This window comes from Bradysia coprophila, assembly GCF_014529535.1.
Source record: "Bradysia coprophila strain Holo2 chromosome X unlocalized genomic scaffold, BU_Bcop_v1 contig_130, whole genome shotgun sequence".
NCBI classification, from domain to species: domain Eukaryota; kingdom Metazoa; phylum Arthropoda; class Insecta; order Diptera; family Sciaridae; genus Bradysia; species Bradysia coprophila.
This window is the reverse complement of record NW_023503296.1, coordinates 1,417,639-1,434,173: the sequence shown is the minus strand read 5'-3', so window position 1 is coordinate 1,434,173 and position 16,535 is coordinate 1,417,639. Positions and strand designations below refer to the sequence as shown.

The following is a 16,535-nucleotide window of genomic DNA, read 5'->3' as shown; positions in this document are numbered from 1 at the left end:
GTTTTTCGTAATTTTTGTTTCATTTGAAAGGTAATCAAAGGCCGAATAGAATGTTGTTGAAAAAAAATTAAATTTGGGTCCTCGGACTAAGGCCGCTACTAGGGCCCTATGTGTATTTTACATATAACTCGAGCAAATTTCATCCGTTTTTCGTAATTTTTGTTTCATTTGGAAGGTAATCAAAGGCCGAATAGAATGTTGTTGAAAAAAAATTAAATTTGGGTCCTCGGACTAAGGCCGCTACTAGGGCCCTATGCGTATTTTACATACAACTCGAGTAAATTTCATCCGTTTTTCGTAATTTTTGTTTCATTTGAAAGATAATCGAACACCGAATAGAATGTTGTTGAAACAAAAAAAAATTGGGTCCTTGGACTAAGGCCGCTACTAGGGCCCTATGTGTATTTTACATATAACTCGAGCAAATTTCATCCGTTTTTCGTAATTTTTGTTTCATTTGGAAGGTAATCAAAGGCCGAATAGAATGTTGTTGAAAAAAAATTAAATTTGGGTCCTCGGACTAAGGCCGCTACTAGGGCCCTATGTGTATTTTACATATAACTCGAGCAAATTTCATCCGTTTTTCGTATTTTTTGTTTCATTTGGAAGGTAATCAAAGGCCGAATAGAATGTAGTTGAAAAAAAAATTGGATCCTCGGACTGAGGCCGATACTAGGCCCTATGTGTATTTATACTCAATAAATTAAAATTTTAGGGCTATTTGAAATTTTTGTTTTATTTGAAAGGAACGTCGTACGGGGCTTCATAATTGCGCTATGCGCAATTTCTAAGATGTACACATTACATAATAATTTTACTTTAACTACTTTAACCGGCGCATAGGCTTACGGTCAAAGTAGGGTGACAGACGCACTAGGGTCACGTACGCAATAGATATACGGGTTTGTACGGGGCTCAGTCGCAGCAAACGCTCCGACTGTTCTGATGGCTCGTTTTTTCGTAAAAAGCGTTCAAAAGTCAAGACATGTGAGGAGGGTACCGAAAACAGTTTTTCGACAATAACTCAAGAAAACAAGGCATCAGAACAGTCGGAGCGTTTGCTGCGACTTAGCCCCGTACGACCCGTAATCCTATTTCGTCCGTAACCATAATAAGTCCGTAGCCGTAATACGCCCGGAACCCTAATACGTCTACAACCCTCTAATGCGTCTGTTACCAAAATGCAAGTCAAGTTGGGCATGGTCAAATTTACTGAAAGTGTTCATTTTTAAAATTGCGCATAGCGCAATTACGAAAGCCCGTACGAAGTACCTCTCAAATAAAACCAACAATTTACGATATTATTTTAGAAACCCAAAATTTTTTGCCAACTTTCTATTGGGTATTCAATTATCTCTCAAATGAAACAAAAACTAGCAAAATCGGATGAGATTTACTCGATTTATGTGCAAAAAACACTTAGGGCCGAGTAGCGGCCTTAGTCCAAGGGCCCAAATTTGAAACTTTTTCGCCACGTTCTTTTCGGTATTCAATTACCTTCCATAAAAAACTAAATCTAGCAAAATCGGATGAAATTTACTCGATTTATGTGCAAAAAACACTTAGGGCCGAGTAGCGGCCTTAGTCCAAGGGCCCAAATTTGAAACTTTCTTTGCCATCATTCTATTCGGCATTCAATTATCTCTCAAATAAAACAAAATGTAGCAAAATCGGATGAGATTTACTCGATTTATGAGCAAAAAACACTTAGGGCCGAGTAGCGGCCTTAGTCCAAGGGCCCAAATTTGAAACTTTTTTCGCCACGTTCTTTTCGGCATTCAATTATCTCTCAAATGAAACAAAACCTAGCAAAATCGGATGAGATTTACTCGATTTATGTGCAAAAAACACTTAGGGCCGAGTAACGACCTTTGAGCCCTCCCAACAAGCCCGCGTTGCATCTCACCCAAAAACGATGTTCAGCAACTTTGTTCTACTCGTCAATACCTTTCATTTGATATATCGCAAGCAGCTATTGCGTGCGTATTTCGGTAGATATCGTCGAAAGACTGAAAAACACCTATAGGGCCCTAGCTCTGGAAGGTCCGACCCTACCATGTCCATTTTCGAACTTGACCTTACTTTTGTCGATACCAATCAGGGAAAAAAAGAATTTTGAAAAAAGGTTGTGATTTACTCAAGCTAGAGGGGTCACGGACAGACGGACAGACGGACATTTTTTTTATTGCGGATTCGTTATCTATGAACATATACAGATGCTTTGCCCTTACCGTCTGCTTCCAATTCAACATGTTACAAACGGCATATTAATCTTATAAGCCCCCAGTACTTCGTACGGGGCTAAAAATATTTTAAATTGTTGTAATGTTGTACGAATGTCGGTCTTGGAAAGACCTACAGGTAGAGTATACGCACCGCTTGGTGCTAGTAGGTCCACGAGAGTTTTGACTAAAAATATAGTGAATGTTCGGAGAGTCCGCTTTCTCTGCAGCTTCGATGTTCCACGGAACTGAGTATGGGGTGTTGTAGCTGGCCTCACCCCCTATGGTGACGCATATAAATGAACCCAGTACTTTTGGGATGCAAGCCTACAAGTCTTGGAAAAAAAGTTGGTGCCAAATTTTACTTTTGAACGCTTTTCACAGAAAACAAATTTTTTGAGAAAAATTGAAAGATACCTGCTTCCTAGAATTGAAAGACGAATCCAACGAGCTATCACTCATTAATATCGGAGACCGCTTGTTCTCAAATCACCTGAAGATTTGGCGATATCACTATTAAAGGAGCAATTGAAACAGTCGGCAGAACTAAAATGTTCGATAAATTTTGAACGCTTGGTGTCAGGTGGTCTGACAGCTAACTCAGCATCAGATTTATTTTTCATTTTCCGTCTCTTCGAAAGTTTCGAGTCGAAAGATGATATTTCGGTTTTCTGTGATGCTACAAATTATAATGGTTCTGAGACATACTCGACTCGACTCTACCAGCTATACCAGAAATACATCTAAGAATAAAAGGATTATAGCATTAACTACCTTAAGGATTATTAAAAGAAACATGGAGCTGTGTGAAATACGTCTGACAAAGCTACGTCCTTTTTCAAAAGAATCACTCTTAAAATTCATTAGTGTACTTGACAGTAGGTGTAACCATAACTCCCACTTCGTTGGTGCGGGAGAACATGTTTAGTTACCACTAATCAGTTGTAGCACTACACTGCTCTCAAAATGCGAGTTGAATGAGTATGAAATTTGTTTGTCAGATGTGAAGGTTAATTTTAATTGTTTTATATGGTCACCACCCAGTCAGGAGTTACCTACCGTTAGAAATTCAATTGCTTACACCAAATTATTGCTAAGAAATTTGGAAACTTTTTCGTGAAAAAAAAGCTTTTACCGCAAATTACAACCATTGGACACAGTGTATTGTTTGTGTTGTGTATGATGTCATATCTTAAATTGAGACCTACATGTATGGATCAATTCAATTATCGGTTTGAATCGGTTCAACGCACACACAAAATTGAATTCTATAAAACTAGAGCTGGGTTTTTATACGTTAAACGTTTTTTAAGTAATTTAATTTGCGCCTCGCACATTAAAAATTATCTGGTTTAATGTCGACATGAAACAACACAGAAAAGATGTTTTTGTCGTTAGCAATCAAAAGTGTTAAAAATTAATTTGTTCGATGTCTTTACGTTCATGAGCTAATATGCCGTATGTTGTGTGTGTGACTGATTCGTTAGGTTTTTTTTCCTTTTAGACAGAGAAAGCGCAATTTTAATTAAAATGAGTCAATTAGGAACGTTTGTGTGCAGCCATTTATACACTTTAATTGTGCTATTAAGTCAGTAAAATTTCACATATGGTTTGACATGTTGAAATGCAGTCGAAGAGAAATGAAATTGAAACATACATTTACATGCGTGCGCGTGCGTCGTGAATTAGTTATTTAAGTATATGTCTTGGACGATTGATTTTAGGCAATTTCGCGAGTTGTACCAGCGAAAGTGCCTAAAATCAATCGACCAAGACAGGTATGCAGTGTTTCAAAATTGACCTCATTTTCTTCTCCGAAGCACGAAAAAGCCTATTTTCTCCACTCAAATGCGGTGAAGTCATAATCGTCATTTTCATTTTGTGTTTTGAGAATTTAGGTGAGATTTTTTTTCCACTCTTGCTTGCCCGTCGGCCCACGAGGATTGAAAAAAGTGGAAGAAATTGATGTGTCCGATTCGTGGATTAATTTAGGGTTATTTGGCGCTGCGCCGCATGAAAACCGTTGTGATTGTCTTGGAAAGAAATAGGAAATTCCTATTTTAGCGGAAAGAAAATGGTACACTTATCTTACTCTGAGAATTGACCACTCAGTGGAGAAAAATTGATTTAGTGAAAAGAGAGAGAGAGAAAGAAAGAGAGAGCAGGAACAAATAGTTATTTATGCAACCCAGAGATAGAATTAGAAATTTTTACTAAATGCGCACATGAAAAACATTGAGTTCCCCTCGGAGAAAAATAGGAAACTCCAACTCGATCGAACTTCGCTCTTGTTGAAATTTCCAATTTTACCCCCTTGCTCAACAAACACCAATTGCTAAATCTTACCTTGTTATTTCTTCGACCAATTTGGTTGGATCAGCTGCATAGAACTTTACACCGAAATACATATCGTAAATATCTTTGGAGCCTTTCAATTGTCTAGCTAGTCGTGTTGACACGTCCAACCAATGCTAAAAGAAAAACAATTGCATTGACCGACATTAATTACAGTCTGTTGAAATCGAAAATAACAAACAAACCGTTTGATTTTCAGCATCCAGATATCGAAGTCCAAAATAAGCTGTTTCGATTAAGTTCAATTTAGCAAATACAACATCCAACAAAACTTGACCGGATAAGTCATCCTGAAAAGAAAAGAAAAGAAAAATAAAATCTTCATTGTTGTACTACGTATAAATAAAATGTCTTTATATTTATGGTTTATAGAGAAGAAAACGAATGGGGAATACATATAGAAAGATGCAGCATTTTTTTTTTCTTATATATAAATCACATGATTTGTGATAGTCAACGTACAACATTGTATAATAAGCTATGTTACGTATGTACATAGAGTGTATATGAATGTATATATAATATAGAGCAATAGCACGCTGTTTTATTATAAATCCTGCACTGGACATCTAGAAATTGGCTATAAATAACTTTCATGGTTTTCTTTGGATAGGGGTCAAAACATCGTGCCATACCTTACATTGTTGGTAATGCTTCATAATGATGTGGCAAATTAGTACTTACAAGAAACATTTTTTTTTCAATTACAAGTTTAAAATTATAGTACGTGCATTTGCAATCATTTTGCTTGCGACAAACAAAAAATTGTCTAGTCATATCATTATGTTGTTGGATTTACGCCAGCGACCGCTTGTCACCCTTACCTCATAAAAAAGCAATATTTATTTAAGGATGGTAATATTTCCGTATTTAAGTCGTCAAAACGAAAAACTTTACGAAGTCGTAGTTGAGAGGAGGCTTTCAAACTGTTATAAGTATCACCCTCCCTCTTACACACTACAGATACTCTGAACAGATACATGATAAATCGTCTTGAACATACATTATTAGACATTTTAGGAATCTTGAATTATTACTTCCAATAGGGCGCACCACTATGCGATGGACTTTTTAATAGTTTGTTAGTCATCGAATTTTCTAATTTTTTTAAACATAACATATAAATTATCTGTTTATTTTGAGATCTCACTAATAAATGCAGAAACGGGATGTGTCACATTAGCGAATTATAGGAAAAATAAAATTTCATTGATTCAACTGCATTTTGATTAGAGTTACACCGACGAACATTTGAAATTTTATAACGTTCCACACATCATTTTAGTGGAAGATCCACATTGATAAGAACCATCCCGTCCAAATAATCGTTATTGTGTTCAGAGATTTAGTATTGGGCAGTGGCGAGTTAACTGCGATTAAATCGAATTCTCTATGGCAGGATTTGGTAATAAGACTGCTTAATTTTCATTGAAAAATCTCGATTCATTTTTCTTGATTGTCGGCCATACCCACTTTTAACTGAATCTACAGAATGATAGTCGACAAAACCCTGCCTGATACTACACATAATCATAGTTAGACTTTAAATATAATCGACTGAACGAATGTTCCTTTAAATGCCTACGTTGAAAGCTGTACAGTCATTTTCACGGTAACGTTAAAGTCCAAGAAGGACGGATGAAGCTGTCTGAACATCAAATTGCTATTGCAGAAAAATTTTATCGTCAATTTCCCCCTATACACCCGTCGATACATGTTCATGAAATATAAATTAGTTAGCCAAAATGAAGAACTCTTCGTAAGCTATTTATACCTTTTCCAACCAAATTTACACAATCAATTTTCTCTGGCCTCTTTTTGTAAATAAAAGTTTCGCACAGCTGCAAAATTCTCAGGAGTAACATTCTCGAACTGATTATAAAAACAATCTCGGTATTTTCCATCGTTTCACACACTCAAGCCACATCCCATCGATTTCGGAAATGTGTGTATAACGACATATAGAAGCGTGCGGATAATTTCCATGAAAGCTGCCGACGTTTTTTTTTTATTTTGCCATTTTTCTTGTTTAAATTACAGGAGAAAATAAATTTGCTTATCGTCGCACTGACTATAATGACTACCGGATGATAATTCAGATAAATTCTTTACAAATTCGAAAATGATATGCTGAACCGCCCAAGTATATATTTACTCTATCAACAAAACGTTTTTCCTTTACTTGTTATACTAGAAACCCCTCCATTAAAATAAACAATTTTACCATCTGAAACCCATAAACGTTTCCATATATAAAATAATATTTACAAGTCAAGTCAAGTCATCTCAATTTAAAGTAATGCTTTTATTGTCAATGCTTCTCGATTGTACAAATTATTGTTCTCGTGGAACAAATAGGTTTCTCATTGAATTGTATTATATATGCCCAGCATCAAAATACCGATGTTTGTTTCATTCCATTACAAAATTTATGATATTGTCGATTGTTAAATATTTTGAGACGAAACCAAATCCAAGCGGAAAAGTGTGCTGTGTGCTGCTATAAGAGGCCTAAAAACCAATATAAATGTACTATGCAATTGCAGACCACAATTGCACTATCTCTCTGGTGTATACTTACTTTGCATGAATTGTGGTTTATCTTGCTGGTCAGTTGTCTACCATATGTTGTAATCCACATGTACAAATGTACATATAATTTAACATTATGTGTGAGCGAATATATGGAAAATTTATTGGACGACCATTTGTGTGTACGTGGTGGTGGACGCAAATCAAATTAAGAAATCAGAATTTTGTTGATTTATGCAAGTTAAGATGATGTCAATGTCAAATAACCAATTTGTTTATTTTTGCCAAATTAAAATTTGGAGTGTGGAATGAAGTTTACAGAGAACAGTCTCATGCGACGATAGTTAGCGTTTCGGGGGTCACACTGTCTGAACTAATCAACTGTTTCAGAAAGCTATATCTTTATGAACCTCGTTTAAACAACGTTTAATTTAGACGAGGCGGAGAGTGAGGATCCAAACTGAACCGAGAGTTTTTGACCAAGATCCATTTCTAAACAAACTCCACTCTCAAATGATCCTAACAGCCATATCATGTAAGGTCAATCGCAAAATAACTCAAAATGATTCCATACAGCTGCATATTTTGAGGGGAATTATTCAGCAATTACGAATTATTACCTGTAAAGATATCAGTTTCCAACGAGGAAACAGGCGTTATAAACAACGCTTACAATAAAATACAATTTCTTTAACCAGTTGATACACTAGTTATGGTAAAGACATTAGCAAATTTGAAAGTAGATTGTCGCGTACATATTACAAACATAGAAATTTGAGACCGATTCTCGCACATAACATACATTACACATGCATAATAGTGCCGGGTGGTCACCACAGCAAGAGTAGTTCTTTAACGTCTACTGGCAATTCGTCATAATTCGACAATTTGTCATAATTGCATATATGGCTATTGATTGATTGGCAATCTTAAGATTTTATTATTAAATAAATAAGTGGTTTTATGGATAATTTTGAAGTTTTTACGACACCACAGTTGTGATTCGGTCGGTGATGTTGATGGCTAAATGGTTCGTATACTTTAATAAATAAATATATTTCACTCTGAATTTCATAAAGTAAAGAAAATGATTTTAACAAGCATGCAAACACATAATTACAGCGGTGTTGTGTTGTTGTATACGAGTGGGATTTGTGTGAGTTATGATAAAATAATTTTGATTATAGCGAAAAGTGGGCAGAAAAGTGAACAATAAACGTCTATGTTGAATGAGAAAAGTGTATAAAATATTGCTAATAATTTTAATATTCGCTTCGCACAGACATTTCTAGAAGTAAAGTAAATTTTGGTCACTTCAGCTCAACGTTCAACGTTCATATTTACCTACAATTAACTGGTGTTAGCTTGCTTTGCATTATACTAACTAATTGTACCGGTAAACTTTGCTGCTATACGTATGGGGAAACGTTCTACTGCATTTTGTAGGAAAGTGTTTCAACAATAAACATTTTAAATTGGGGTGTTTCAGTTAAAGTGGGAGAGAGGGTGTTTCATTTCTAATTGAAACTTTTCCTTCATCACAAATCGGTATAACGAACAGGACGGATACGGAGAGTCGAATTATGCATAGAAACGTGGATCATATATCTAACGTTACATTGGCGTACATGCATTATAAATTCGACAGAAAGTTTTGAATGGATGGAATGTAAAAAATTTCACATGGAATTTCAAAGAAATATCTGATGGAACATTGGCTCTGCTAATAATCTACTGTTTTGCTGCTAATCTGTTGTCATACGCAACTCTTTTGAAGAAGTCGTTGTTTCTAACTGGGTCCATGTGATTTTGATGTGGATTTTAATTAACCTGTTACAGACAGCTGTTATCGACAACGACAGTAATAATAGTAGCAAAAAGCATGTTCAAAACCAATGAAGTAAAAGATTTCTGAAATCACTCTATTAAAATCAAATCAAATGAAGTAATAGACCAGATAGTAAAACTGTTACTATGCTTCCCGTCTATGACAGGTTAATCCTGCTCCGCCAATTCTCGTTCTGAATCAATTCAATTTTTTTTTACAACAACAAAAATTCACTTCACAAGCCCTTTTGTGCAATCGGGTCTTCTGTTCAAATGACACAAAGCACTTGAGCTCTGAGCTCAGCCCAGTCTCCATGACACTCCACTGAGGAGACCTGGAAACCCGAGGTTTTTACCAAGTGGCGCACGTCCTCACCCACTGTAACGACTACAGAGGCTTATGCTATGCCAAAATTGATGTTCTTGCTGTGATTTTTGAAGATGACAAACTTATTCCAGTTCTAAAACGTTTGCCTGCTAACGGGAAGGGAAGTGTACCTTATATGTCACTGTGTTTACTGTTTACCTCATGTTACAAGACGAAATTATACTTAAGAGGAACATGCTCATATAATTTACGAAAACGAGTCAACAATTAGGATTGCGTACAAGATAAGGCAGATAAGGACTTTTTGTTAACGTTTTGTGGCACTCATATAGAGGTGTGCACCGCCGATTTTACGCCGGCGCGCCGCCGATTTTTTGCTAAATTTTCGGCGCGCCGCCGCCGAAAAATAATAGCTCACGCCGCCGCCGCCGCCGATTGTATTTTCGTCGCGCCGAAATTTTATACGTTTAGTGCTTTCAGAAATTTTAATGGGCGACAATAAATATAAACTTAAATTGAAAAATCTATACAAAAGTGTGTGCCTGAGTACATGTACAAGGTTTTAGCAAATGTTTATCGCTCTTAATTTATAAGTCAGGTTTCTATATGCGTAGAAAGGAGTTTTTTGTTAAATTTTTTTTGTTGAAACTTTGGGTTTTTCTTCTTACTTGCACTGTACGACGGTGATTTTGTTTCTGATGCTACGATAGGGTTATCTTCGAAGTAGCTTTCTATAACGTATCCTATTTCTATCAGTAGATGGCAAGTGTTTTATGCATATTTTTAAATACTTCTTCTTCTTCTTTTTCAGCCTGTTTCTATCCACTGCTGGATGTAGGCCTCTCCAACTTCTTTCCATTTCGTACGATCCATTGCCATTTGCTGCCAGTTTGTACCTGCAATATTCTTAATTCCGTTTGTCCATCTCTCTGGTGGTCTACCTATAGCTCGTCTTTTATATGGTCGCCATATAAATACTAGTCCAAAGAAAAAGTTGGCTGCTGTCTTGGGAAGGGTATCGATGGATACTACTGAGGATGGTCAGATCACGCTGGCCCGAGACCGCCATCGATACCCGAGGTCGAAACAGCATTTGTCTTTTCTGTATCCTCACTTAACGTGAACTCTTGGGTACGTTACTCTATTTTCTGTGCATATAAGAGGAAGAAGAAGGAGAACAAAATTCAGTGAATCAGTCAAAACTACTGTAATTGTAAAGTGGCAAACTTGAGACCTTATGTGGAATTTGGGTGGAAAATGGCGCAAATCACGTGTTTTAGGAATTTATAAAGTGGAATATCTTTCCGGTTTCAAGTTTTTTCGTCAAAAAGACGAGACACGGGTATCTTTATTTTCAATTTTTAGCTGCTTTATTTAAAAAATTTGGGAAAAAAAATCATTTTGGCGTAGTCTATGCACTTATTACTTATAAATTTAAGTTTATCTAAATCTCTTATTTGCGAAAACCTTCTACTACGATCTCACTCCTTCATCGAAGATGGACTAAAGGCAACGGGAACGGTTATTGCATAAATCGAAAGATAATAGTAGTGAGTTTGCGTAAATGACATAAATTATAAGTTGGAAATAAGAAGCCTGCAGAACATCTGGTATGAAGATGTGACTTAAAATTTCCAAATTATAATTTGACTTATAGCTTACATGTCATTTACGCAAACTCATTAATCATTCTTGGATTCATTAAATTAGATGTTTTCAAAATAATAGGTGATTGTACATTGTACACAATATAAAAGGTGAGATACGCCTCAGTTGATTCCCCTTGTATAAGTGGTTGATACTTCAGATTGCAAGATAGTAAGATTTCAGTGTTCGGAAAAATGATTGCGCACGCTTTTTCAAATGTTTTTGCATTATTTTCGAAAGTTTAGATTTTTTGTAAATTTATCGGCGCGCCGATCGGCGCACCGCCGCCGACTATAAATTTCTTCCGGCGCGCCGCCGCCGATCCCTTACCAGTCGGCGCACCGCCGCCGACTATTTTAAGATCGGCGCACACCTCTACACTCATATAACAAAAAGTATGACATGTCACGTGGAGATCTCGTAACACGGTAGGTGAAAGCAAGAATATGTGCCGTTGAGGGGATAACGCTAGGTAATGTATGCGGGTGACATCCACATGAGATGAATTATTTTGTTTGAAAATTCGGGTGTTACCGTCAACGTTCAACTAATAAAATGGTGGATGACCTTGCCTTACTTTCTTGTAGTCTTAGGTGGAAGCCTCGCGATATTTTCATGAACTCAGTGCCATCTTTAGCCAAGTGAAATTTCTTAAATTTGCGATACTAATATTCACTATGGGCGTTAAATGTATATGAAAATGTCTTAGATGACCAAAAAAAAAACGTTTTTTGTAGACCCTGTCCCAATATTTGTTTGTACGACACACTTCCCTAAAGTGTTTATATGGAAAAAGCGACACTGTATGCACTTGGTTTTAAGATCTTCGTTTTTAGTTTTAATAATTGATGTCCTGAATAGTGACGACGTATCCCTTCCGTCGCTTCACACGTCAAAAATATGAAATTGAAAAGTTGTCAATAAATCACATACAAGAGAACCATTTGCTGTATTGCCTTCCCGGGCAAAGAACACATAAGTTCATTCGTATCCGGGATTAATCAATGCGACAAAGAATTTGCAAAAGCAACGGCGACAAAAACAACTTAATGTCTTCACGTCCTGCGTTCATAATTCATTTTTCTTGAATCTAGTTATGCGACGCTGATACATCCTTTCGGAATATTTTCATGTTCTTCAATGCCTTTCATGCCTTATTCATCGTAAATATCAAAATAAGGTAGAAAATAATTGTAAAAATAAATTGACTCTAGTGGCAATTTCATATAAACACGTTAAAAGCCATTTTAAAAGCATCTCGGCGGATGTATACATCAAAAAAACTATGTGTAACCATCAATGGCAAAAAAAAGAAAGAAAAACTTCAAATGGTAACATGCACGGCTGTAACAAATAAATAAATAAAATTTATACTCCTCAACATCATAATTTCCACAATTACATCTTCTGGGTTCGACGAGCAAATAATACAACACCCAGAGTCCCAGACCAATATAATGAGTTGAATTTATTAAAAGAGTCATAAATAGAAGAAGTGAGTGATTTAATGCTCAAAGCGAAGCAATTATTATGGCTCTAAAACTTATCATTAGTGTCCTTTTAAATAAATGGTGCAAGAAAATACGTTATTATAATTATAAAGAACTTATTTAAAATACCAACAAATTATCTATAATACTGCAATACTCTTGCATTGGTGCATGATGGGTACTTAACTTAATACCGACCAACCGATGTATAATATACCTCCAGCAAAAAACGTTCAGATCCATTTTTGCTGTGTGTCGATGTGTATGGATGCTTACATTTTGAGAGAGAGCAAAAAAAAGTGCATTCTATTATTATACTTACGTACAATGTGTACATACAATCATATATATCCACACACAAGTTGCAGTATATGATAATTGATGGTTACGATCAAGAAGAGGTCACAATCTTCCGCACAAGATTCTTTGAGGATGGTTTGATGGTAATCATAATCATATTAGTAACAAAATGATTTTAAATGGGCGTTTCGTTATTGTTTGATTGATTCGTGTAATTTGCTACGATAAGATAAATACTGTATAAGTGCTTGATGTAAGTATTATGTAGTTAAACGTTTCTTTAAGTTGAGAAGTTTTGTTCTTTTTCCTTCATTTATTTTACTTTATTTTGTAAATTTATATGTAGCACCAGATTCATTGATATTTAAAGTTCGTTATTTCTTGTTTATTATTGTGTTAGAATAGTACTTAATGTGAATTAAGTCCATTATTATTTAAGAAAATGATACAGCGGTCAGTGATTGGATTTATACATTACGGTTGCTTGGTACGGATTCTGTTCTTCTTCTTGTAACATTGTCGGATATCCGACTTTACAACGAATATTATGGGCTCTAGTTGGTTTTGCTCTTTAATGGCAGTCTCAACAGGTTAAGGTTTTATTCATGCAGAATGATCAAATTGTCAAATGATCAAAGAATGATGAAAAATTGATCAAATAGTTCTACGAAACAGATGATTTGTTTTGAATTTCACAGATCTCTGTCAACTTTGTTAGTCTGAGTTTTGTCAGAATGGAAACTTTATACCAGAGATATAGAGTTTCAAGAAGGGAATGAATATTGGCATAAAACATTGTAAAGACCTGCTGATCTTAACACAGTCAGACGTTGAATTTGAAGTTCGTATTAGATAAATAAAATACAGACTCCAACACTGGATTAATGTCAAAGATTTCTTTCCTCTATCTGTGTAAGAACTTATTGGTTCTCTTGATTCAGAACGGTTTTGAACATTGAACTGTAACCGATGCCTTTTAGTGGATGCGCGGAATCAACAAAAAAAAAACTATTATAAGCACAGTGTCTACCTCGAGACAAAATGGTAATGTTTTTAGCACACGTCCTAAATTTTCATACTCGCTCATAATATAGAAAACTTGGGACTAGTGCTACGACAATATACTGTTTCTAAGCTCAGTTACGATAAGCAGAACTATTGAAGTTGAAACTTTCTTTGCCTGGATTGCCTACAAGTAAGTGATAATAGTTCTTCATTTAGTATGAATAGTATGAAGGTTATTGCACCAGACGTAAGATTTCTAACCCAAGGCGAAACAGAGGACAACATATCATGTACTTTTAAATACTAGCACTACCTGAATCATCATGTTCAAAATCAATCATTGACAATACTTTATTATACTAGTGTAATAAACGTAATTTGTGCACGGTGTTGCACAAAGTCAATTTAGTAGCACTAGTCCTAATTTTTCCATGCGAGCGGAGCGAGGGTGTGTACTACAAAAATCAACTTGTGAAACAGAAAAACATCAAAATAAATCAAAGAAATATTTTATTTCCAACAACTGTTGAAGTCAAGTGATTTGCACACCGGCGTAAGTGATGAATTCCTTCACTAAATTGCTTAAGGGCATATTTTGTTGAATTTGAACTTTAGAGCCTCGTCAATTCTCCGCTATCAAAATTTTTTCTCCGCCAATAACGGATTTGTACCACAGTTTTTCCGGCTCTTTCCATCCCCGAAAGTTTTGGTTGTCCTCCCACATAACTCGGCGGTTCGCTGATGGTAAATTTTCAGAATCTGTAAAATCGTCTATCAGCGGACGCCTCAGTTTCTATGGTAAACGAATAAAACTTGGTGGAGACGATAGAGCGTAAAAAACCATGGAACAAATCCGTTATTGGCGGAGAAAAAATTTTGATAGCGGAGATCGCCGTAGAACATGGGTTTGAAAATGCAGACCTCCGCCAATTGCAATTGTTTTGTATGACCAGTTACGCAACAGACCGTTATTGGCAAAATCTGCCCTAAAAGGCCAGGTTATGGTCCGATATATCGCACATATGTCAGGACGCATAACGTGGCCTTAAGAGTTTTTTTGGGCACACCATGTGTTGTGTTTTGTAACTCTCAGTCTGCAGCCTAAGTGTACAACTACACTCTCACTCTTCCAAAAACAATAGAATTTGACGAGTGAGTAAGCCCATTTTGACAAATGGACGGTTCCATTTTCACTCGAGGAATATTTGTTTGTTATTTGAATTAGAATGGCCTGAATACACAATGACCCATCTCTAAAAGCCGAGAGATCGAAAGTTGGCTAATTCTCATTCTCACACCAAGGACCATTCCAATTGATTGTAATTTATCTTTATTTACCTGAATTTAGTAGACAAGTCATTAGATTGAGAGAATGTTAAAAGCAATCAATGTTCCTTGTTTGGATGAATTTGCAGCTGTGCTGTAAAACCTTCGAACTTTCCAAATTTTTCACTTTGTTTATGTACTTCCATACAATCAGTTTCATTTCTCATTCAAACAGCCGTATTTATATTATTACACTCTATGTAAAGCTATAGATTGCTGATGTAATGATAACACATCTTAATTAATTGAAATAATAAAAAAAAATTACACCTGAACACCTCAGGTAACCTTATGATTCTGTTTTTTTATTATTATTATTTTAATCGTTATTATTAACTCCACATGAACTGAACGCAAAGTATGAACTCCTTTTCAAAACGTGTGATTCATGATGTGGTGCTTATAGATATTATATGTGCATACACTTTGACTCTTGTGATGAAAACGTACACGAACAACAATCGAAGGTTAACTAATGAGACGTATATAATATTCTCAATCCATCAATTTTTATTTATAAATACATGATTGGTATTATGTGGCTGTGTACAATTAAAATAGAAAGTAATAGACTATATGATTTTGAAAAATTTTTATTCTGTGAATATCATTTATCATAAAATATTCCAAACAATCAATTCATATTATTATTTTTATTACAATGCCCGTGTTATTATGTGATCTGAAGAAAATTGTGTAACATAAATAATGCCAACGAATTTAATTATCTTAACTTGATTTATTAAAATCATTTGTTATACATGAGTATAGCCCATAATATACTAACCCAGTACCCAGTACACGTGAAATGAATATTGTTCAGTTCGTAGATGCGGATTTTAATAAACCGATTTCGATTTTAATAATTTCATTGCTAACAACGATCGAACAGTACGATTTTACGTCGAGACTTCGATTTTGAAATAATTTGCCCTCAGCTTTGATTGAAGCTATTAGTTTTGAATGCCTAAAAATGGGTTCAAAAGGGATGGTCCCAAAAATTGGGTCATTGAAACATCTTGACGGTCCTGTGGTTCAACGTGGCTCTTCATTTCATTTCATGAACATTTCATTCGTAGTGAAAAGTCTCTCTAAAAAATGCCTCATTGCCGATGGAGGACACTAAGTTTTAGGTTACTTTTTGAATTTAACAGAGTCATCCCTAAAGGTCTTCGGATCGAGAAAATGTGGTACACTGACAAAAATTGAAAATATCACCTGTAACGGGTAATTTAGCTTATAAATACTTTATCTCCGGATAATCTACATTATATCTATTCTGTGGGGCGCAACAGCTATGACAGTTATTATAGATTGTCTCGAGACAAAGTTAACCGTTGCAGATAAGATTTGAAATTCTTTTTTCAGTGATCTACATTTTTTCACGGTTATCGATTTAGAGACTGTCCTGGCAAAAAAAAATCTCTAACTTTTACAAGTAAATGAGAAAGCATTGACGTTCTCAAAAGCTGATGGAACGGTCAACCGAACAACAATGTAGCA

The 16,535-nt window shown here is 35.5% G+C and overlaps 1 protein-coding gene across 1 annotated transcript in view; it reads right to left on the bottom strand.

Annotated features, from left to right (window-relative positions):
• The window catches only part of LOC119067877 (band 4.1-like protein 4), an 84,920-nt gene that overhangs the window by 26,081 nt on the left and 42,304 nt on the right, over positions 1-16,535 (bottom strand). Inside the window, exons 4-5 of the mRNA XM_037171146.1 lie at positions 4,763-4,867; positions 4,569-4,693 (exon numbers count right to left, since the gene is read on the bottom strand). Coding sequence (XP_037027041.1) covers positions 4,569-4,693; positions 4,763-4,867 — 230 coding nt within the window. The remainder of the gene's footprint in view (positions 1-4,568; positions 4,694-4,762; positions 4,868-16,535) is intronic.